General features: G+C 39.3%; 1 protein-coding gene across 6 annotated transcripts in view; it reads right to left on the bottom strand.

Annotated features, from left to right (window-relative positions):
• Window positions 1–16457: 16457 nt before the first annotated feature.
• The window catches only part of CSNK1G3 (casein kinase 1 gamma 3), a 112886-nt gene continuing 105883 nt past the window's right edge, over window positions 16458–23460 (bottom strand). For all 6 annotated transcript variants that reach the window (XM_032335489.1, XM_032335492.1, XM_032335491.1 and 3 more), the window contains one exon: window positions 16458–18916. In XM_032335489.1, the coding sequence (XP_032191380.1) occupies window positions 18862–18916 (55 nt within the window). In that variant the 3' untranslated portion in view covers window positions 16458–18861. The remainder of the gene's footprint in view (window positions 18917–23460) is intronic.

The raw sequence follows: 23460 nt of genomic DNA, 5'->3' as shown, positions 1-23460 counted from the left end.
ACATCATCCTATTACGTATGGACGTGAGAATGTTCTCCAATGTGTTTTCCACAGTGGGTTGAAGTGTGGCTCCCAAAATATCTATCTACCCAAAACCTATGGCTGTGACCTTATTTGATAAAAAGAGTTCTTTCCGTTGTAGTTAATCATCTTAAGATGAGATCATGCTGATTGAACAGGTGGGCCCTAAGTCCAGCAACAATGTCATTGTTACAGACAGAAAAGAAGACAGAGACACCATGTGGAAGGCCATGAGACAGGAGGCGCACGCACAGGGTCCCAGAGGACTGCGAGGTTGGAAGCCTGACTCCAGTCCTAGAAGGGAATCCAACTATTCCTTTATTCAGCAGGTCTTTTATGGAGGGCCACCTTTGATGGGTATGGTCCAGTCATTTCATATAAAGTGGGGAGTAGGAAGCTGTTTCTGCGATTTGTCAACCACCTGAATACCTTGGACAGCACTCCTAACTCCAGGTCTTACCAAACAATAGATCTGAGAAAGTTAACATCTCACCTTGTTGAGGATTGTGTCAGGAAACACGGAAGTACAGAGCCGTTAGGAGAACACCCGGGTCTTTCACTGGGGGAGTCCATGCCTGCAGCAAAAAGGCAATACTTCTTCCCCTTCAGGCAGTTGCCTCTCATGCTTCCCTGGCACTTTTCTGTGGCCGATGGTATACGGTAAAAATAAATTCAGACTCCAGTGTTTCTGACTTCAAGTGTCGTCATGTCATTAACTCAGTATCTCCGTTCTAGGAGGTGACAAGGACCGTGAGTACCAGTCCTCAGTGGGAGAGAAGGCTGAGATCAGTCACAGGAGTTTGCAAACCTCCAGCATTACAGAGAGGTCATCAGAGGAGGAGTAAAATCAACAACTCCTTCCTTGCAAAGGCAAGATCTTGGGGGATGACGGAGCCCTGGAGAGTCCCTACCGCCTCCTGACAACCAGCCCTAGCATGAGAGATGGGGCTAAGTCAGGAAAAAGTGACACACCCAAAGAAAAAATCTACCTGCCAGAGTGAGAAAAGACAAGACAGATGGAGGACAGGAACCAGTTCCTGGTGAGGCGAGAGGTACACGGGAAGTCAGAACGCGAGAAATCCTGGGGCACAGGAAATTTCAGTGCGACCCATCAAGAAGTTCTGCAAGATCACGGAATCCAAACCACAAGCGGCGCTGGTCTTTCATCTGCGAAGCCTGTGAGACAATTATTTAATCCAGCTCACTCTTATGGCCCTTCCACTCTACTCTATCGTCAAAGAAATAGATGGCCCACTAGAAAAAAATGGAATCCTAAGGCTCTTCTATTCATCACTGACTATATTTTCATGCTGTCTACTCTGTTCTTTGCAGCGTCTAACATTGTCTTGATTTCTCCTAGGGTTTTATTGTTCTCTCCCATTTCGTTTTGAGCTCTACCAGTTCACTATTCATCTCTTCCTGCTGGTTTATCATTTGGCCTTAGTGCTTTTTCATCTCCTCGCAACACTCCTGTTTCAAAAGCTCGTATCTTCTTTATTTTGCCAAGTGACTCAGTTTTCCCTCCCCTCTAGATATAAGCCAACATGAAATATGTAAAGAGATGTTCCAAGAAAAAAAAATTCTAAAATATATTTAAGAACTCTTCAAGAAGAAAATGTAAGACAACCAAATACTACACCAGAAACACCATAACACAAAGCACATATATGCGATGGTACTATATATATATACACACATATATGTCACCATATATTTATATATCACTATATATACACACACATCACCATATATTTTATCATTATATATACACACATGTCACTACATATATCACTATATATACATATACACATATATGTCACCATATATATGTAACTATACACACATGTCACCATATATATCACTAGATATACACACACGTCACTATATATACATACATATATATGTGACCATAAATATCAATATATATATAAACACACATATATGTCACTGTGTATCACTATATACATACACACATGTCACCATGTATATATCACTCTATATACACACATATATTTCACCATATATATATCACTATATATACATACACATATATCACCACATATATATATCACTATATATATACATACACACATGTTACCATATATATCACTATATGTAAACATGCCCATATATGTCACTATATATACATACACACATATGTCACCATATATATACTAAATATACACATGTATGTTACCATATAACTATATATACACACATGTCACCATATATATATATATCACTATATCTAAACACACACATGTGTCACTACGCATCACTATATACATACATAAACACGTCACCATATAAACATCACTATACATACGCACACATATATATCACCATATATAACTATATATACCTACACATATATATCACTATGTATAATACATACACTATATGTCACCATATATATAACTATATATATACACACACACGTCACTATGTATACATACACACATATATGTCACCATATATCACTATATATACACACTCATATATGTCACTATATATATATACATATATATAAAAAATGTCACAAAACAAGCAAGCACATTAAAAAAAATAGATGAAGGTCATAGGAAGCTTTTATATAAAATTAATGAAATAAAATAAACAGAAAAAATAAAATTGTGATTTAAATGTATGAAACAAGAGAAGCATCAAAAAAGAGCCCTAACATGACTGAAAACAAAGTCATGAAGAGGGAGAACCATACTGAGAACACCGAGCAAAATAAATGAAAAAGACAAAACAATGCACAAATAGGAGACCGAAGATGAAAGAGTATGACAAACAGACAAAAGAGTTCTGAGACAGGAATCATCGATGCTGCTGAAATGAAACAAATAAAACAGACGTTTGCTAAAAGAGAAAAAAAGGAAAAAAAAAAAAACTTTTTCCTAAAATAAAAGTTTGAAAAGGTGTGTTTTAGGGGCACTTGCATGGCTCAGTCAGTTGAGCCTCTAACTCTTGTTCTGAGTTTAGGTCATGATCACAGGGTCGTGAGAGAAGGGCCACGTCAGGCTCCATGCCCAGCACGGAAACTGCTTGAGATTCATCCTCTTCCTCTCCCTTCTGCCTCTCTCTCTCCCTCACTAAAAAAAGAAGAGAAAAAAATAAATAAAGATGTATTTTGCTCCTCCAAACCTGACATAAAAAGATGACCCCCAAGATTTCAAAGATGAACTTAAAAGATTCTATGAGCACCAGGCAAACACACCCATCAGGTCTCCTGTGGGGGTGGGGAGTGGAAGGAACTGAGTCCACTTTCCACGGAGCTTCCTCCATCCACAGAAGACAGTGAGGCAGGGCTAGACGGCCCAGGGGCCAAAGGCTGATGCAGAAATGTTTTTCTCCATCAAGCTATTTTTCACAAATAAAGGCAAATAACATACATTCTCAAATGTGAAGGGACTCGAGAATAACTTGAAAAATAAAAGCCAAGGAACTAGCGGAGTAAACGGATTGCTCAAATTTTAAAACTGTGGAAACTTTGGTCAAAGAAAAGAACACAGATGCTATACATCATGAACATGTTGGAAAATAATGAATACTGAGAGGAAGAGGGAAGGAAAGAATATGGTATAAGTAATATAAGCACATCGATTTTTTTAATAATTTTGCAAGATTATCACCAGATATTGTTTCAGGCTGACAAATGGAGTAAGGGAGATCATCTTATTTTAGAATATAAAGGGAAAGAAACACTTTAAAAATGAAACAAAAAATAATGCAACCAGGTAAATTAAAATAATATGCATACCCCATTGTTATATAAGACTCTTATTTTAAATCTCCATCAAATCAACTCAAAACTTAAGTGTGAGTTCAGAAAAAGAAAAGTCATAAAAAATTTTTCTACTGGTGGGAATATGGACCCTGGGGAGGGTATGTGCTATGAGAGTGCTGTGAAGTGTGTAAACCTGGCGATTCATGGACCTGTACCCCTGTACAGGGATAAAAATACATTATATGTTTATTTAAAAATTTAAAATTTTTAAATAAATAAATAAATAAATAAATAAAAATTTCTCTAAGCCAAAAAAAGTGAAATTAAGCTCCAAAATTATACACACCAAGGCCAACTGTATGGTGATGAGTAGTAAGTAGACTTCTTGTAGTAATCATTTTGTAGTGTACACAGATACTGAATTACTATGTCGAACATCTGAAACTAGTATAACACTATATGCCTCAATAAACTACCTCCCTAAAAAAATTCACCCATTAAAAAGAAAAAAATAAACATGCAAGTAGGTAACCTAATCTGACATTAAGACATAGTACAACGGTATGATAATTAAAAACCTACAAAAATTAGGTGATTAGACAGAAGGGTCCAGAGATAAATATAGATATATGAAATTTAGTATATGATAAAAAATATACATTTTGGAAGAGCAGAGAAAGACTTCCCCAATAGGAGAGTGTTGGGGAAAATTAGCACCCATCTGGAAAGAGATCAGGCTAGATGTCTCTACCACTTCTATCAAAATAAATCCAAGTAGATCAAAAGTTCTTTAAAGTTGTAAATAACATAGTTGGGTTGTTGGGTTTTTTTTTAAGATTTATTTATTTGAGAGAGAAAGAGAGGGAGAGTTAACGTGCACAGGTAGGGAAGGGGCCAAGGGAGAAAATCTTCACTCAGACTCCCCACTGAACGTGGAAGCTGACGCAGGGCTTGATCCCATGATCCAGGAAATCAGGACCTGAGCCAAAACGAGGAGTTAGACACTTAACCAACTGAGCCACCTAGACACCCCTATATATATTCTTTGACCCAGCAATTCCTTATGCTAAAATGAAATAATTTCTAGGATCTTATTTTTAAATAAAAAAGCAAGGGACAAAACAGTAGGCTTAGTATGCATTTACTTAGAGCAATATGAGATATATGATATGTGTTTATGTAACTGTGTATACATGCACACACACATATATATAATACATATGTATAAAGTTCACACATGCATAGAACATTTCTATTTAGGATAGGCAAGAAACTTAACACTCGTTGCCTCTGGAGAGGAAGTGTGGTGAACTGCTTGTCTGGCATCAGAAGGAGACTTCCCTTTCCCTATACAGACATCTGTACTATATGGGTTTTTATCACTGACATATATTGCTGTTTGATTTAATAAAGGACACTTAGACGCTCCAAGGAGCACAGATAAGCTGGGTGCTGAGCCGTACTTCTTGGAATCCTAGGACCACAGTAACAATGGGCTCGTTAACGTAAGTCATTAAATGCTTGGTTAATTATAAAAGATGCATGGAGTCAGAGTAATATTATACTGCTCTAATATATCATTTTCCAAAGAGTTAATTTCAGAGTCAATGGCCTAATATCTTAATACCAGGTTGTGAAAACAGAAGGATTATTACATGTACTCTAAAAAACAAAATACAGTTTAGGAAATTACAGAATTATATAACTCACTTCAGTGTCAGATGTGATCTCCTTTACTGGAGATAGATGCTGTGATTTCAAGACACAATTAAGATAAACTGTGAAAAACATTTGTTATATCTGAGACCCCCAAATACAAGTATCACAGCCAAAATAACTCTTGTGTGACCCAATTAACACAAATATTTAATTTTCCTAATCGATTTATAGGTGCTTAATGAGAACAGATCCTCGTCACATGGAAGAGTGTCACCATCCTTGGTGATACCTCCTTAGACGTCAGGACTCCCAAAATAAACTCAAAGCCATAATTTGATATGAACTTAATTGGACCCAGAAAGAAATTAAGGCCTATAGTATAGCCCACATGAAAATGACATGCCCATTCACTTATGCCTTTTTGTCCCGAAAACATTTTGCAGAAGAAGGCTGAGTTTTTAAGGCATACGATGACGGAACATTCAACTTGGTGAAGGCAAGAGGAGTGCGGGGCCTTATCACCACTTGGGTGTAGAAATCCAAAAAGAAGTCTCTTGAGAACTTTCCACAACTTAACAACCCGTCATCTCCTAAGGGGACTACCCTTACAGAGAGAAGAGCCACTAGCTTCATAAACATGTGTAGTGTAGGGATTCCAAGGGTGAGATGCAGTAAAAAGCAACAGAAATGATCACATGATGAAATGTTACCAGGCATCAACTAGGCATAAACTAGGGAGAGGCATGAAGTAGGCATGAGCTAGGCATGAAATACTGATACGTGGTACCACAGGGATAAATCTTGAAGACATGAGGCTGAGGGCAAGAACTATTTTCAAAAGGCCACGTGATTTCAGTTGGATGAACTATCTAGAGTAGGTAAGTCAACAGAGACCCAAGGAGGGGAGAGGTTGCCAGAGGCTGGGATCAGGGGACATGGAAAGTGACGGCTTAGAGGATGTGGGGTTTCTCTTTACAGTGATGAAAATGTCCTGGAACCAAGTAGAGGTGTTGGTAGCACAATACTGTCAATGTACGTACCCCCACAAAACTGTACAATCTAAAATGCTCAAAATGATAGATTTTTGCAACATGAATTTGCTCTCTGATACACAGGTAGGTAGGTAAGTAAGTAGGTAGAAAGAGACAGGTAAGATAGGATTATACATCTATGTTCGCATAGAAGAAACCTACAAAAAATTGGCCTATTTTCAGGATTTTTTGGTAAAATCCGACAATTACATCCTTCCAATGACAAAATGTCTAGTAGGAAGAACATGTTCAGATTAGCAATTAAAAGCACTCCTCATCTGCATTCGTATTCTTTTTGACCCCTCAATGTATGATCTTTATTCAGCATTACCCATGTGTTATCACTCTAAGTATATTAATGAAGCAGAAAAGATGGAAAGAGATAAGTAAAATTTAATTCTGTCCCCAGAGGAAGAAATTTCTTATGTGCATTGCAAAATATACGAAACTCATTTGTCTTGGTGACTTAAGACTGTAGCTCGCTAAAATGTACAATTTGGTTTTTTTCTGAGACCAAATGAAATTTCAAATGTATATTTTTAATCGATAGAAAGCATATAGCAGAGTAATCAGGTTAATTTCCTGTTTTAGTTCATTGTTTTCCATTATTTTCTTCCTCTACTAGCAAAATCAGAAGCAACACGGGACGCCTCGGTGGCTCAGTTGGTTGGACGACTGCCTTCGGCTCAGGTCATGATCCCGGAGTCCCAGGATCGAGTCCCACATCAGGCTCCCAGCTCCATGGGGAGTCTGCTTCGCTCTCTGACCTTCTCCTCGCTCATGCTCTCTCTCACTGTCTCTCTCTCAAATAAATAAATAAAATCTTAAAAAAAAAAAAATCAGAAGCAACAGAATTTTGTGCACTGCCCTTGTTTTCATTTTGGGTAACATCAGATTTAGGAAAGCTTTATCCTTAGTGTATAATATTCATAATGTAAATACATAAAGATCACAATTTATGGTCTACACATACCAGAAAGCAAAATATTACGTTGTATTGGCAGAGAATGTTTCAGTCTCAAGCTAACTAGATTTCTATATCCATGCCAAAAGCAATGGAAGATGATTAATATGAAACATTTATAAAATGTCACCAAGATAAATAATCCAACTTATATTACCAAGGACTCTTTTAAAAAGGACCAACTGGCTTGCAAAACACTGCTTAATCAAAAAGCTCTTTTTATAAGTGGATTTGCACTATAACAACCTGGGAAAGAGTTCTTTCACTTAAACTACAAGTTCATAATTCAATTAATGTGTCTGTCAGTAACTTTACACATTGCCTAAAGGAAAACTGAAGGTCAGGGTAGCAGATGGTATAACAAAATGAAGTTTGAAATAATTACGTTTGGTCTTTGACTTTTTTGAGAACCCCCAGTCTCCTGATGGCTCCATTTTTCTTCCAGATAAAAAGCAACCCACAGGAAGCCTCCTCTCTGCCTCACCCACATCTCAAGCCAACAAGGACAGTAGAGACATTCCTTTGAATAACTTTCTCACCCCCCTCGACCCCACAGACAAGTCATCTCCACAAAGCTTAATCTGATCAGCCCTTCTCCCTCACTTGCCCCTTTCTTTGGATTCCTAGTTCATCTGCCCATGTCATTCTTCCTCGCCGGTGGCTTCTGCCTCATCCCAAGGATTGATAGATTCCTCCCCCAGTAAAAAAGAAAAAATACCCATTCAAGCTCCCCCAATCCTAAAGCCACAAGCAAAACACTCCTCTCCCTCAATGCTGCTTCCCGCTCTAGTCATTTCTTCATCGCCTAACCACGCCTTCCAAAACAAGACTCTGTATCCAAAGTCTGTTTCCTCGGTCTCTCCACTCCTTTCAAGGATTTTCATCCTTCATTTGCAAAACACTTTTTAAAAAGTCTAAAACATAAAATTCATTCATGACCTCACTTTTTAAGAAGAGCTATTTTTTTTTTTTTAAAGATTGTTTTGAATGGATTTGCCAGAGAGAGAAAGCACAAGCAGGGGGAGGGGCAGAGGCAGAGGGAGAAGCAGGCTCCCCACTGAGCAGAGAGCCGGATGCAGGACTCGATCCCAGAACCTCGGGATCATGACCGGAGTCGAAGGCAGAGGCTTAACCTGACTGAGCCCCCCAGGGTGTCCCAAGAAGAGCTATTCAAATTAATAAACAAAATCTCCCCCTCTCCATCCATGCCGATCTCTGTCAGGGGAATCTAAGAAAACCCTGCCAAGGCTTCTAGACCTCTAGACAAATGGCCACCATCCTTCCTTACTCTGGTATAAAGTTAAGCCATCTCCTGAAGAAGCTGTAACACACAGTGTATGCTTTGTTCCCCAGGGCTAACGTATCCAGCTTACAACCAGGGGAGGCAACAAAAACATGCAATCATTGTCAGTCATCTCAGCTTTCTCTCTTGCATGAGAACTGATGCACGCTTGCCTGCTTTGAACATTTCCATTAGGGAAGATAGGAAATTGACTTCTCGGTGTTCTCAACGTGAAAGGGAAAGTTGGACATGCATGTCGTCATTGCTGATGATCTCTGCTACAGAGAAAAGGACAGCAGGGACCAGATGGTATGCGGAGGCTTTATCACCAACAAAGGTTAGTCAGACCTAATGTTTAACCCCTTTGGAGAGAAATCTTCCTACCTACCGTTGACTATGTAGAATACAAAGTTTTCCATTTCCTTAAGCACCACGTAAGGAATAAATGTATTTCCCAATTTAGGGAAGCATTTATTAAACATTGTATTCTAAACAGACCCTTCATTCCAACAAAATTATTCCTAGAACCCCAAGGGCTCAGTCAGTTTCAGAGAGGGAAAGAGATGGCACAAAAAGGGGTGGGAAAGGAGTGTCCTAAGCGGACTATCGACAAGGCTGTGGCAGGGCTGAGGGAGATCAGGAGGACCTGAACACAGTATCTGAGGTGTGGTCCCTGGGGGCAGGTTGTGGGTGGCCACAGGACTGTGGCACCTGCCGTCCAGCTGTCAGCCACAAGCGTGGGGCTGTCACTGATGCGCTTGCCATCAGAGAGCTGGAGTGAGGCTGCCATCCACCTCCTTGTTTTCAGAAGTATGGCCACTAGTGATGTCATCGATTTGGCAGAGCTGATGCATTAATCTGAAGGTATCTTGAATTAACTGTATATGTGATATATATATCACATATATGATATATATGATACGTAAATTATATATGTATATATAAAATACATATGTTGATGTATCATATAAATTCATAATTTATAATTTTTATCATTTTGAAAACAAAGCTGCATAGAGAATATCAGGGCATCCCGACAAAGTTAATATGCGACACAGGACAAAATACAAAGTACAATAAGTGAGTGCTTTTCCTACTCATACGATGTTTTAAAATGGGATTTTCTTTTCCAAAGCACAATTTAAGATGGCTTAGAGTGTTAACTTCATGAGTTCCGAGGAAGGGCCTATTTGACTTGTTAATGTCATTTTTAAACTGAAAGAGGATGAAGGTGAAAAGAGCTGATAAAAGCCACAGAAGGTTAGCGATGGCCACCAGGTTAGAGATGGCCAAGTAACTCACTCAAGCAGAGAACTTAGCGGTAATCCTGAAAATCGTACGCAGCCGTCCTCACACGAAAGCACAGACGGAAGCCACAAACAGGAAGAGTCCGGTAAAAATGGAGCACGGTAAATACAACCTAGGAGTCACTGCCACTGGGCGTAAGATTTCTGACTGGAACATTCACGTGAGAAGGGGGGCACAGGGCAGTCTACTGAGACAATACGCACCTGCAGTGAAGTTAAAGACACGCAAGGTAAAATACTAGGGCAAAGAAGAGAGGAAAAACTGGGTCACAGTTATAAAAACATAGTACAGAATGCCAAGACAGAGAAAGAAAATCAGATTGGGCACTAAGCGTGGAAAAAAAGCAAAGAAAAACACTAAATACATCAACTTTAGTTAAAAGAACACAAAATACGGAAACATAAAACTTAGTAGTGGATGCAGAACTCCCAATGTCCAAAGAATATCTTTTCCCTAAAAGCAGAGCATCTGACAATTTTTATATGCCAGAAACCTAATCTTTAGGAAGTGGAGATAGCAAAAATCTACTCTAGACCACAAAAATGACTGGCAATAAGGAATTGAGTGATAAAGTGGAAGTGTCAGGCGCCCAGAGAGAATGTGAGCAACTCATGTTAAGATCTCTGATACCTCGTGAAGGGAGCTCAAGACTGTGATTTCCAGCTCTGCTATTAGAAATGATCCTGATAAAGAAAAAAGGAATAAGCTTGCCCCCAAAAAAGCATCTCTTCTGACAAGCTCAGCTTTTAAAAGCATACAAGAGCTGAAGCAGTGTGCATTGCCAATGAAAATGAAAAAAGGTAAAATCTCAGTTGAGATTTTTGGAATTAGTTGAAGATGTCTTTTAAAAAAATACTGAAGCCAACAAAAAAGGGTTTTATAAACCGCATGTCAAGCCAGTTGAAGACAAGGGGGGAGGATGACAAAAAGAATATAAGGCTTAGCTTATTACAGTTTCATTCTACTATCATTTTTTTGTTTTTAATCGAGAATAACTTGCACCTAGGAAAGTTAAGGGGGAAGATATATGGCAAGAAGGAAATGAAGCCCATCACAGGTACCGATATTTAAAAAGGAAATATGTATGGATATATTTACAGATACACAGATATTTAAAAAGAAAAACTGAGTATCCAGACCTGGACAGATTTCATACAGAAAGACCATGTGGGGGTAAATGGAACAAGACAGAAGAGAGATGCGACGTGAAATTTTTATTTAAAAAAAAATTAAAAGATGGATTATGTAGCTCACAGATTGATAATGCTGATTCTAAGTAAGATTAGACTGAATTCATTAAAAGGCAATTTGTAATATTAGTAATAGAAATGGTGATTGTTAGCAATAAACAAGGATTCATTAGAAAGGGTCCTATCAGGGCGCCTGGGTGGCTCAGTGGGTTAAGCCGCTGCCTTCGGCTCAGGTCATGATCTCAGGGTCCTGGGATCAAGTCCCGCATCAGGCTCTCTGCTCAGCGGGGAGCCTGCTTCCTCCTCTCTCTCTCTCTCTCTGCCTGCCTCTCTGCCTACTTGTGATCTCTCTCTCTCTGTCAAATAAATAAATAAATAAACCTTTAAAAAAAAAAAAAAAAAAAGAAAGGGTCCTATCAGACTAAATCCAGGACTCCACTCCCCCCTTTTTTTTTTGGATGGGATCATGGAAATGGCCAAAGAAATTACCTAGCTTGTTCTTCTGGATTTCCACAAAGCATCTGTAAGAAACCAGTGGCAGTAATGTGGCGGATTGTCATACATTAGAACGCTTAGAGGTTGTGATATCAGTTCAATGACTTAATACTAAACTTCAGCTAGGATTACAGGGACTCTACGCGGAGTCCGGCACTGGCTCTCTGCAGATTGACATTTTCATCCATATAGGTATAGAATTGATAGCTATGAATTTATCAATGCCATTAAGGGAGGCAAGATGGCTAATGGTGCAACGTGACAGGATTAGGGTACAGACATCTCTCAACAGATGGGAACGATGGCTTCCACCCCAGACAAAGTTTGATAAGTAACAGGCCTTATTCTTGTCTCAGAGCAGAAGCACACTCTCTGCGTGAGAAGTCAAGGTGTCGCTCAGTTGTAAACTCTACTTCATTGTAAGGGTGAGGGTAAAAGGTACCTTGAATTAAGAGCAATTATGAACATTATTGCTAATCCTCAAGGCCAGGCTGCAGAGAAGGCGTTATCCACAATTGGAGGGGAGGACACTGATGTTAAGAAGTCAAATCACTTTGCTGTTGTTCTTGCAAGAGAAGTGAAGAAGTGAGATTCAAATTAAATCTGTCTGATCTCAAAATCCATGCTCTTTCCTGCTTCAACATCTAACTTCGTATGGCAGACAGATACCTCCCTGGCTTTATTTCCAACTCCCACCTGCGCTGTGGTGTATTTTCTTCACTGCTATCCTCATTCTTGGTGTCATTGAAAAATGGCCCTTTCTTTCATAATGGGAGGATAGGTTATCTTTTGGTAGGTAGTGACATTCAATCAGGGACCAAAATAATTTACTTCAAATACCCAATTCCGTCCAACGTGGACTAGAAGAGAGGTTGGCCAACTATGGTCTGCAAGTTAAATCGAGCCCATCGCCTGCTTTTATCTGGTCCACAAGCTGATGGTATTCACATTAATAAAAGGCTAGGGGGCAGGGAGAGTATTTCATGACATGTAAGAATCGTATGCAATTCAAATTTCAGTGTCCATGAATAAAGTTTTATTGTAACACAGCCAAGCTTGTTCGTTTACAGAGTGTCTATGGCTGCTCCCAAGCTACAAAGGCAGAGGTGAATGATTGTGACAGAGACCATCTGTGGCATTCTCATCACTACACACTGCTGTGCAACACACTTCAAATCTCAATGATGCACTTAGAATTCAACAGCATTTCAAGTGCCACACCAATTGTCACACAGACATTTTTATTGTTTATTATTATTAGTGCATATCAATCATGTTTAAAAAAAAAGGAAAGGAAAGTGAACTTTAAGTGTAGCACTTTTAAGGCACAGTGGACTGTGATTATTTGTCATACAATTACATGGCAAAGCATCCTGTTTATTACGCAATGATACTTCAGCTGTGTGAAAAGAATACAATTTATTGTGACATTACCAGACTAAGTGCTCTTCACAGTATCCCCAGCTTACAGGAAGAGAAAACTTACAACAGAGGATCTCATTGCAACGAGAGAATTCTTTCACACACTCGAAAAAATGAGAACAAGGGGGCGACAAACCAATTACTTCCCACGGGGCTCACCGTTAGCCAAGCAGAGCTATTTACGGATGGTGAGTTCAGGTTAATCGTATTGGATCCCAGCAGCCAGAAAGTGTGTGCAGAGAAAATAAATGTGTCTAAGGCTAGCTTTTTAGCAAGGACAGGTGCTTGAAGCCTCAAAGACACCAACGGTCAACTAAAAAGCAAGGCAAATGATCTCAAGCAGCTCTCCTTCGCTTGTGATGAGTCCACAGACGTTTTTATTTACTAGAGAAGTCCGTACTGAGCTTGAAGTGACTCAAGAATTAGTCTTTAGGAAGAGCATCTCTAGAACAACTGTTTTAAAGAATATTTTTGAGGAACTTGGGAAAACACCAACTCAGTGCAGAATCAAGTGGACTTTGCTAAGATGTGTTGCAACAGAAGGTGGTAAAAATGTGGGGAGCGCAGACAGGTGTACTAGACAAATTCACACAGCTTGTCAACATGTAAGATGCTTAAAGTCAGTGTTTATACCTTGTACCACTTGTCAGCAGGGGTTTTGTGGAATATACCTGAATCTGTCAGGTTACTGAACCAGTAGTCAGTGGTGTATTTCATTCACCCTTGTGGCCTTAGCCACCATCGCTTCCATGAAGTCGTACCAGAAACAGAAACTGAGGAACCCGATGGGCCCAGTCGTACAGCAGTTTGATGACAGCAGTAAGGTGTTACGGCAATTTTTTTCAGCTCAGGACCAAGACTGCGAACTTGCTGAATGAGAATCACCTCTGCCTATTATAGAAGAACCCTGAATTCTGCCTGTGCTGCAGATCTGATCATGCTTCTTAATAAATTGAACTTAAAACTACAAGGCAGAACAGCACTTCTATGGGAAACTTACACTGTGGCCAAGTCAATATGGTAACAACTCGTGCTTAAATCACGAGTGATGTCAAGCTGCTTTATATAATTTCCCACGTGGTCAGGTTCAAAGGGAATAGAAGTTCCATTCCCACACTAATGTGTAGTGTATCCACTTTCCAAACCGAACCACAGTTCTGGCTGGACTTTTGGATCTCAAAATCCATGTAACTGTCCAACTGAGGAACACTTACTTGGCCTTCAATTGGAAGTGATTGTACCTGCAAAGGAATGATCTACCAAAGGGCAAATATCAAGAGGGTAATCTAATGAAGTTCTGTAAGTACCTTCCAAGTGATAAATACACTCAATGAAAATCATACATGTGAGAACTGGTAACAGTATTTGGTAGTGTCTATCTGCGGGAAGCAATTTTCAAAGAGGAAATATGGAAAGTCACATTACCAATCAGTATTTAACAGACGAACATGTGCCATTGATTTTAAACCCCACATAAGTGAAACAGTATTCCCTCAAAATAATTCAATTCTTACCATTACTAGACTTAGATTTTTTTAAAATTGTACTCGGGCATTAATATATCATTTGGATTCCATTAATAAAAAATTAGTGGAAATCTGTTTTCTTTCTCATTACACAAGTGTTTATGAGTCTCAATTTTGCCTCTTGGCCCACAAAAAGTTTGCCAACCCTCGCTGCAGATGAGTACAGGTGTGTTTTTACATTTAAATACAACTGCAATACAATGAGCCTTCCTCTGAACAACTGGTCTTTCCAGCAAAAGCATTTTCATATCCCAGTAATACTACCGGATGATACCTACTTCTTTCCTTGGTTATGATCATGTATTCTCATTAAGTCAATTTCCTAAGAAAATAACATGTGAGTCTGTATAAGATTGAGGCAGAGAAGAACTAGTTATCCTGAACGTCCACAAAGCTCTGTTAACTCCACTTACTTGTAACCCTGCAGGAAAAAAGCAGCTTTTTACTCTACTCATCCAGCTTTTTCACACTCGACAAAAACAAAAGCACGCCAAAGATACTGGGGACCACCGTCTTTACCTGAGTCTAGAACATTTTTCAAATGTTTTTACTTACTATGCATCATTTCTAAGAATATAATCAGATTAGTAAAGTCCAGTAACAAGAACGTTTCTGAATTTAAAATGGCTAGGTTTGCCTTTCGCCTCTCCCATTTTTCTCATCAGAACAGAGGCTGCCTGTGAGTCTTGCCTCAGTGGTGCCAGTTCGCTCTGACTTCTGGTACTAAGGCCCTTGCTTCCTCTTGGCTAAAACCCCTGCACCTCACCTCTCAGGCCAGCATGTCCTCTGAAGGTGGGCAGACAGCCTTCCCTTGGCCGCAGTAATTGGCTCGGCATGGGCTTGTGAACGGAGAAAGCAACCAGTGTCCGTCTTGGGGTTTTGTTAGGACTGCCGAGAGGAACTGCTTGCTGTCTTGGCTGAGGTTACGAAGACGGCAGACGTCTGAAGCTGCTGGGTGGCCACTTCTCTGTCACACAGGAGAAGAGTCCCTGGCGATGAATACAGCCCAGGAGGGTGCAAAACCGAGAGACAGGGCGATCCCGACTCTACACCAGCATCAAGCACATGGGAAGCTGGCGCTTCCACCGGACTTCTCAGCAGGTTGCAATGACAAGACATCCTCACCGCAGGAGCCACTCACAGTGCAGAGGGCGCTGGCGGATGCAGCTACTGTGTCCTTCCCACCGAATCCCCCTCTTAAATCAGCTTTTTCTACATTGGGCCTTTTGACCGTTACATTTCCTCTCCAGATCTACGGTCTCTGAATGCTAGTGCTGAGCGTGTGCTGCTTTGCCTTATCTTACCTGGGGCGTCTCTCCGTGAGCACAGCACTTTTAGCACCATTTTGGAAAACTCCTCTGAATGTTCCTGGCACAGGATTAGCTGTGAGAGGCTGTCCCAGATAGATGCCCTCCGTCTGCAATGATAAAGTCGTTCACTGAAAAGTGGATTAATCGTGTTTCATCGCTGTGCACACCCAAGTGGACTTCATTTTTTACGAGGAATAAAATGATCCTGTTTCTTTTCCTGACTTTATTAGTGGCATTAGATTTAATTAAGTGCTCTATTAAATGGCTCGAGGAAGTATAAAAGGCTTTTTCTTGAACTCTGATTAAAGAAAGCCCAGCTACTTCCTGGTATGTACCCTGCGACGGGGCTCCCAGAGAGCAAAATCCCAACAGAAACACAAAACACAAAAACATATTCCTTTAGCTCGGCTTCTCACGTACACAAAATTCAATGAACCGGATTTTTGAAGTTCCTGTCTTGGGTTAATACGAGTAGCATCACTTCACCCGTGATCAGAGGAAGGGGGAAAAAGCGAGTTTAAAAAAACTACTTTATTTTTTATTTCTTTTTCAGTTACATACTTTTAAACAGGGATGTGTTTCATTATTCAGACATTCAGGCAATGTTGACTTCATTAGTGTTGACAGAAAAGAAGCATAAAAATGCAAAACATTGTTGGCTTAACCTGAACATACCTGCGTTACCTATTACTGACCAGTTTGTGTTGCCAAAAGACTTATTCCTTGGCATTAAAATGGAGCACTTAAAAATATTGCTAAAAAGCAAATGTCTACACACTGGTCTTTGCAGCAAATAAGGGTATTTATACTTTTAAAATATTTTAAGTCCATAATTGGATTAATATACACACCTTCTTATGTATAAGGAGTTCAGATCATATAAACACTGTACAGTCCAAAAACCCTACTGAGAATAAAACTAAATAGGCTTATGATAAGAAATACAGATATCGCATGTATTTACAAATATCATAGACACACAAATTTGGTCAAATACTGTAAAGAAAAAAAGTGGTTTCACATTATAATGGCCAAAACATCCATCTACCTTGCTCAAGGCAAACAAAAAAATGAAAACTCAGTATGTAACTCCTGTTGTTTAAGACATCGTGACAGTATACAAACAGAATGGAAACTGCTGACCAAATTATACAGCAAATGTCTTCTAGGCTGAGCGTGGGCCTTTAAAATCAAGAACTTGAAAAGACCATTGAGACGATTCAGAGCAATGGTGATAAACAATGTCCTGCTTTGCAGTATTCATATGGGCGCCTAATTCATCAAAAAGCAACACGCTGAACTTTTGGCTAATAAGAAAAATAAGTTACAAAGTACAATTAAATCCCTGCAAATGCAATAATGAAGTCAAAAATGTAATTTATTTCCTTTAATTACACATTTCAAATGTTACCTTGAGACAACAAAAATAAATAAGCACGCCGGAAGGCATGCACTTAAAGACAAAGAAAGGGCTGCGTGGAAAGAGCAAGTAACAATCTTATCAATGACAGGTGAATGTGAGATTTGGAAAAACTCGTTCTCTTTCTAGCCAGTCTTTTAGTCTTAACTCTTCTTGAAGAATCTGGCTTTAGAATGAGACCAAAGAATACCTGTGTCTTTATGGCTTAAAACAAACTAGACTTAAAGAGTGGCATGGGTTTCCTTTTTCTTTACAGAACTGTTACTTTGTTCATATCCAGGCACTTCAAAAGACTATGGAGGCAAAGCACCTGACCCATCCTTTCCAAAATAGTTTTCGATCATCAAAATTACACTAAAAAGTAGGAAAATTCCAGAGAACCAGCAAAGTTGAATACAAGAGACTAATGTGCACAGAGGGCAAGAGAATGACCCAGTTTTTATTGCTGGGGTCTTTTCTTTCTCTTATTTTTTTTTTTAATCAAAAAGCAAATAATTAATAGACAGACACCACTGCATGGCACATCCAAAATTTTCTGCTTAGGGGAGAATGTAATCATTCAGCAGTAGGTTTCAGTGGGATCTCCTCGGACTTCAACCTTACACATCGCAATGAGATTCACATTGATTTCTTCTCCTTAGTGTATTTTAAAAAAACAAAAAAACAAAAAAAACTCCAACATATTTCATTTCTCAAAGTATTCATTTCTTGCTGTCTAACATACATTATTATCTGGAAGCATAAAGTTACATTATACAAATATTTTGCTTTTTTTTTTTCCTTTTTTAAAAAAGCGCTTCTGCCACTTGAGCAACACTGTACTTGGCGTCGTGGGGCCACAAAAGCAGAGCTCCTACCTAGCGTGATTCGTTCGACCGCTACCGCCTGCCGAACCCATAGAGCTTTTCCCTCAGTACCTCTGGGCAGTGACTGTACCATGATTTCACAGAGAGAATGTTAGTATGACTCATGAATAGCAGTACCATCAGTAATACTGAAATCAATGCAGATGTCACACAAGAAATGAACTTCTCACAAAATAACTTCTTTTACATATTTGGGCAACTGCGTCTTCTCTGTTGCATTATTCCATTGGGGAGAAAACTCCTGCTTGATTATGCTCTTACAGAAGTTATAAAAAAACCAGATTAGGCATGTGACTGTTTGACACTGAAGACACTGTACTGCTTTCTACAACAGGAGGAGAGCTTCTGGAAAACGTCCTCAGAATGGTATCCATCAGTACCACCTCCTTGGTCCATTCCATTCATTGATGGGCAAAGCACTCGTATGTTTGGACAAAACTTTAAAGCTTCCATAAAAGTTAAATTAGAAAAAAATATGAATGTAAGACAACCACAAAATGAAGTATGAAAGTATGACATTTCGTTTCTAAGAGTGAGTCCTCAAAAACGTATGTGGTCACTACAGAGATGATTTTAATCACAAGACAGCAGATGAACACGTAAGTAACTCCCCATGATCTGTCTGTGTCCAGAGTCATTTGTGACGCTGTATGGTTTTCCTTTTCCTTCGTTTGAAAAAACAGCAGCACCTGCAGACGGAGGGAAACACTTCTTGTATTATAAAGGTACTAGAGGGTCACAGGGTAAAGGCTGAGTTTAGCGTATTAATTTCATTGGTCGTAAAAAGCAACAGGCTAATGCAAGATACACGGAGAACATGCCAAGGAAGCAAACATATTAGTGAACCTAGGGCAGAGTTATTATTATTACTACTGCGCAACCAACGTGCCTTTTAGAAGACAGGCAGACAGTCTAGGCAACATTACAAGAAGCCACTAAATTTGAAAGGCTTTGCATCAAGACTCAATGAGGAACTAGAGAATTCTGAACGCTCACTGACCCACCATCTTTTACTCTGAATACTTACTAACCTCTGGCAGGGGCATGCTTATATAAAATTCATCTTATGCATTCTCTCCCTTTATTCCTGATATTTGTATATGATTACTAAAGTCACTGTCAGAAAAGCAATAATGATCCTAATACTGAGGATCTGGTTTTCACCAAGAATGAGATTCCAAGAAGAAAAAGAGAAAGCCTAAACAGACTCTTCAACAAACATTCTCCACCACATTTACAAACTGGAAGAGAGAAAAGGCATTAACTAGCATGTCAAGACAGGCACTTTTTAATTCTTTAAGGGTTAAGGCCAAACTGATCCTAAGTTAATTAAAGTAAAAGCTGCATTTAACATTAAAAATAGCATAATCAAGATGATTTAATTCTGCAGTCTATGAGGGGAAAGCATACGGAGTTTCATTCTTAAGTAAAAAAAAACAAAAAAAAATCTAGAGACGATGCCTGAGAGACCTGATTTTTTCCATTTTAAGTTCTCCTTGTCATGAAAAGATGAAACACACGCAGCATGTGGGGAGCGATGGTGAGGCTGGTACTAACTCACAGGTAGAGGAGAATCACTGAGCAGAAACTCACACCAAAATATATACACATGCATACATCTATTCTAATAGTATGGCATTCCTTCAAATACAGGTCTGGCTCTTCTCCCCTTCCACACTTAAGGGAAAGTCCATCTCTCAGAATGCGACAAAGACAGGCGACACACAGAGGCTCTCTCCTCTTTTCCAACAAAGTCTATGTTGGAAGTCTTACGTGTGTGCGTAAGTAAATATGTAAATCCTGTCTGTGATTAAAGAAGTATCTATATATGTGGTGATTCAATCAACAAAATGCAGCCAATTCAAAGCTTGTACAGAAAGTGACCTTCTAGCAATGTTCCTCTAATTCTTACCAGCCCGCCTGCAAAGAAGGATATTAAATGAGTAATTTCAAGCTAAGCATAATGGAGACCACCCTAGCTTCAAGTGTCCTCTCCAGCAAAAGATTGTGGAAGATGAAATAATTGTTAGATACCTTTTATGTCTTTCTGTGAAAGAAATGTAAACAGAAACCCAGCCTGTCCATCTAAATTACATAATCTCTCCATCCACATTATCGTTAGTCAAAAGTAATTTCAGACCATTTATTGTGATTTATGCTATGACTATGAAATCACTGTGGGGCATTCGAAACCAAATTACATGACTGGATTTTTTAACCCCATTCAAACAGCACAGAATGATTAGACCATGAAGTGTGAATAAGTCAAACATTTATATGTCAGCTGCCACAGACTCAACTGGAAATCTATGCAGTTATCAATCGTTATGATTTTTATTCTTACTATGGTGATCACCAGAACAACCAGAAACAAATTATCCAATCAAGGGCCTTGAAGAGAGCTAATTCTGTGAAAGAAGCCTCTGGGTACAATAGATTTTTTCTGGATTTATAAAAACAAGTCGACTTTACTTGTAACTGTCAGTTACCTAAATACTTTCTCAAATCTGTTATATAAATTTTCTAAAACAGTGAAACAAAATATTATTTAACTCAGATTTTAAGAGATGAAGACCATTGTTCAAAAAAAAGGAAACCTTTCAATAAAAGGATAGTGATAAAATTCTCACATTATAAAAAAAAAAATTAATTGGTATTTAGAAGAAACAGGCCAAATATTTAGAATATTAAATTTAAGAATATGACCACATTTCAATGGAAATTTGTTATTTAATACAAAATTCTATTAATAATGTTCACTGTTTCCAACTACTGTATTTGTGTCTTCAAATTCGAAACTACAATCTTTTAAGTTTTTCTGCTGAAAAGGTGTTTTAATAAGTGTTTATTAAAAAATGTTTTAGGGGCACCTGGGTGGCTCAGTGGGTTAAAGCCTCTGCCTTCAGCTCAGGTCATGATCCCGGTGTCCTGGGATCGAGCCCCGTGTCGGCCCTCTGCTCAGCAGGGAGCCTGCTTCCTCCTCTCTCTCTCTCTGCCTGCCTCTCTGCCTACTCATGATCTCTGTCTGTCAAATAAATAAATAAAATCTTTTTTTTTTAAGTGTTTTAATAAGCCTTTTGGAACAGGGAATTTAATGTAATACATGTTTTGATCAACAAGTTCCAGATTTTCCACACTTATGTTAGCAATTCACCTTGTCTGACTTAGTTTTCTACTATCATCAATCTGCTTTCCAACTCAAGACAGGTGAGTCTGTCCTATTCCTTAGGTCATCTTTCCTTCAATTCTGTATTATTTATCACAGAAAAGCAGTCTAAGCATTTACCTGAGACTAAATAAAACTTTCAAATGAACCATGAGTATAGAAGCCTTTTAATTAAAAGGCCACCTAAAAAAAGACATCTATTTGTTAGAAATAAACCCACCAAATAAAGAGTACATACACCCTTGAAACAGATTTGACAGAGAAGCTGGCATGCTATTAAACGGACAACCACCAGAGGGCAGCATTGCTCTAGGCAACAAGGATACAGATGTAGTGAAAAGAAGGGCCATCTGTACCCCAATGTTTATAGCAGCAATGGCCACGGTCACCAAACTGTGGAAAGAACCAAGATGCCCTTCAACGGACGAATGGATAAGGAAGATGTGGTCCATATACACTATGGAGTATTATGCCTCCATCAGAAAGGAGGAATACCCAACTTTTGTAGCAACATGGACGGGACTGGAAGAGATTATGCTGAGTGAAATAAGTCAAGCAGAGAGAGTCAATTATCAAATGCATCCACATAAAGGAGAGATGCTCTCAAAATAGTCTATAGTTATCAAAAGAAGAAAATTGTGGCTGGTTTCTTAAAACTCATTACCAAAGCAGGTGATTTGCAGCCTGTGATTCAGAAATCATACCAACTGCCCTCCATCTAAAGCAAGGCTGCTTCCACATGACCATTGTGTCACATGACCCTTTTACGTTCCTCTCAGTCCTCAGACTAATCTGAATTTATCTTATTTATTTACTAGATTATCTCCTCCACATAAAAAGTAAGCTTCGTAAGGGCTTTTGCACAGATCCATCCCACAAACGGGCACCCAGTTGGGACTCATTTAATATTTACTGAATAAATGGATGATTTACCTCCTAAGAGCAACTCCTAGAGTTAAGAACCTAGTCAAAAGGTTCTTACTACATTATACCCCATGTTCTAAAGCTGGAGTTCTTACCTCGGGCCCACAAGCCCTAGGGAAATCTCACAAAATGCAGATCTGAGTGTCTGTGGAAGCTTCCCTAGAGAAAATCAGTTTGCATCAGATTCTTACAGGACTCTAAACCTCAGAAGCCCTGCTCTGCCAACGTGCACCTGCCAGGCCTCCCCTCCAGCTTCTCCATTTCCAGCGAGTCCCAGTCCCAGGAGCTGTGAGCTGAGCACTGCACATCCTGAGGGCCCACCACATCATCAACTTACATGAATGTGGGCCATGTGTAAAAGGAAACAAGGTAATCCTATCACGTGGCTCAAGTCAAACGGGAACGGAAGTTACTGATAACGGTAACTGCAAATGATAGCAAATGGTGCAGCGATGAGCACAGATCACCACATTCAACTAGATGGTCTTAGAAAATGACCCACACCTTTAACATTTTTAGACACATTTTTCTCCAAGCTGCTCAGTGGCGACATTTACTTATTTGTTAGTCCATGCCTCATTCGGGGTCTCTTCAGATCTGGACTACTGACAACCCTGGGTAAACAGACCAAGCTGGCCAGACATTTAATCATGTTCTTCTCAATGCTTTTCCTTCTCTTGGCTCTTTCTTGATTATGCCTATGTGTTTCCAATAAGCCAGTATGCTCTCACAAGTCAGGTTCATGCTTCTGACATGATTCTGTAGCTAGCCTAAAAGCTTTGAAGCCACAGCTCCACTTTTTTTTTTTAAATATTTTATTTATTTATTTGAAAGAGAGAGTGAGAGAAAAAGTGCATAAGCAGAGGGGAGGGGCAGAGAGAGAGGGAGAAGCAGGCTGCTCACTGATCAGGGAGCCCAATGCGGAACTCAATCCCAGGACCTTGAGATCATGACCTGAGCCAAAGGCAAACACTGAACTGACTCAGCCACCCAGGTGCCCACCACAGCTCTGCTCCTAAATTCTTTCCAAATAAATAGTAAATCCTGCTTCTGATGAACTTGAGGGCTGTTGCTGTAAATACTGTTTAGGTGCTACACAGGAAATCATAATGGATCAAAGTCCTCAACTATATCAAAAACATA

This window comes from Mustela erminea, chromosome 3 (assembly GCF_009829155.1).
Source record: "Mustela erminea isolate mMusErm1 chromosome 3, mMusErm1.Pri, whole genome shotgun sequence".
NCBI classification, from domain to species: Eukaryota; Metazoa; Chordata; class Mammalia; order Carnivora; family Mustelidae; genus Mustela; species Mustela erminea.
Note: the sequence above shows the minus strand (reverse complement) of the source record. Positions and strands in the feature narration are given on the sequence as shown.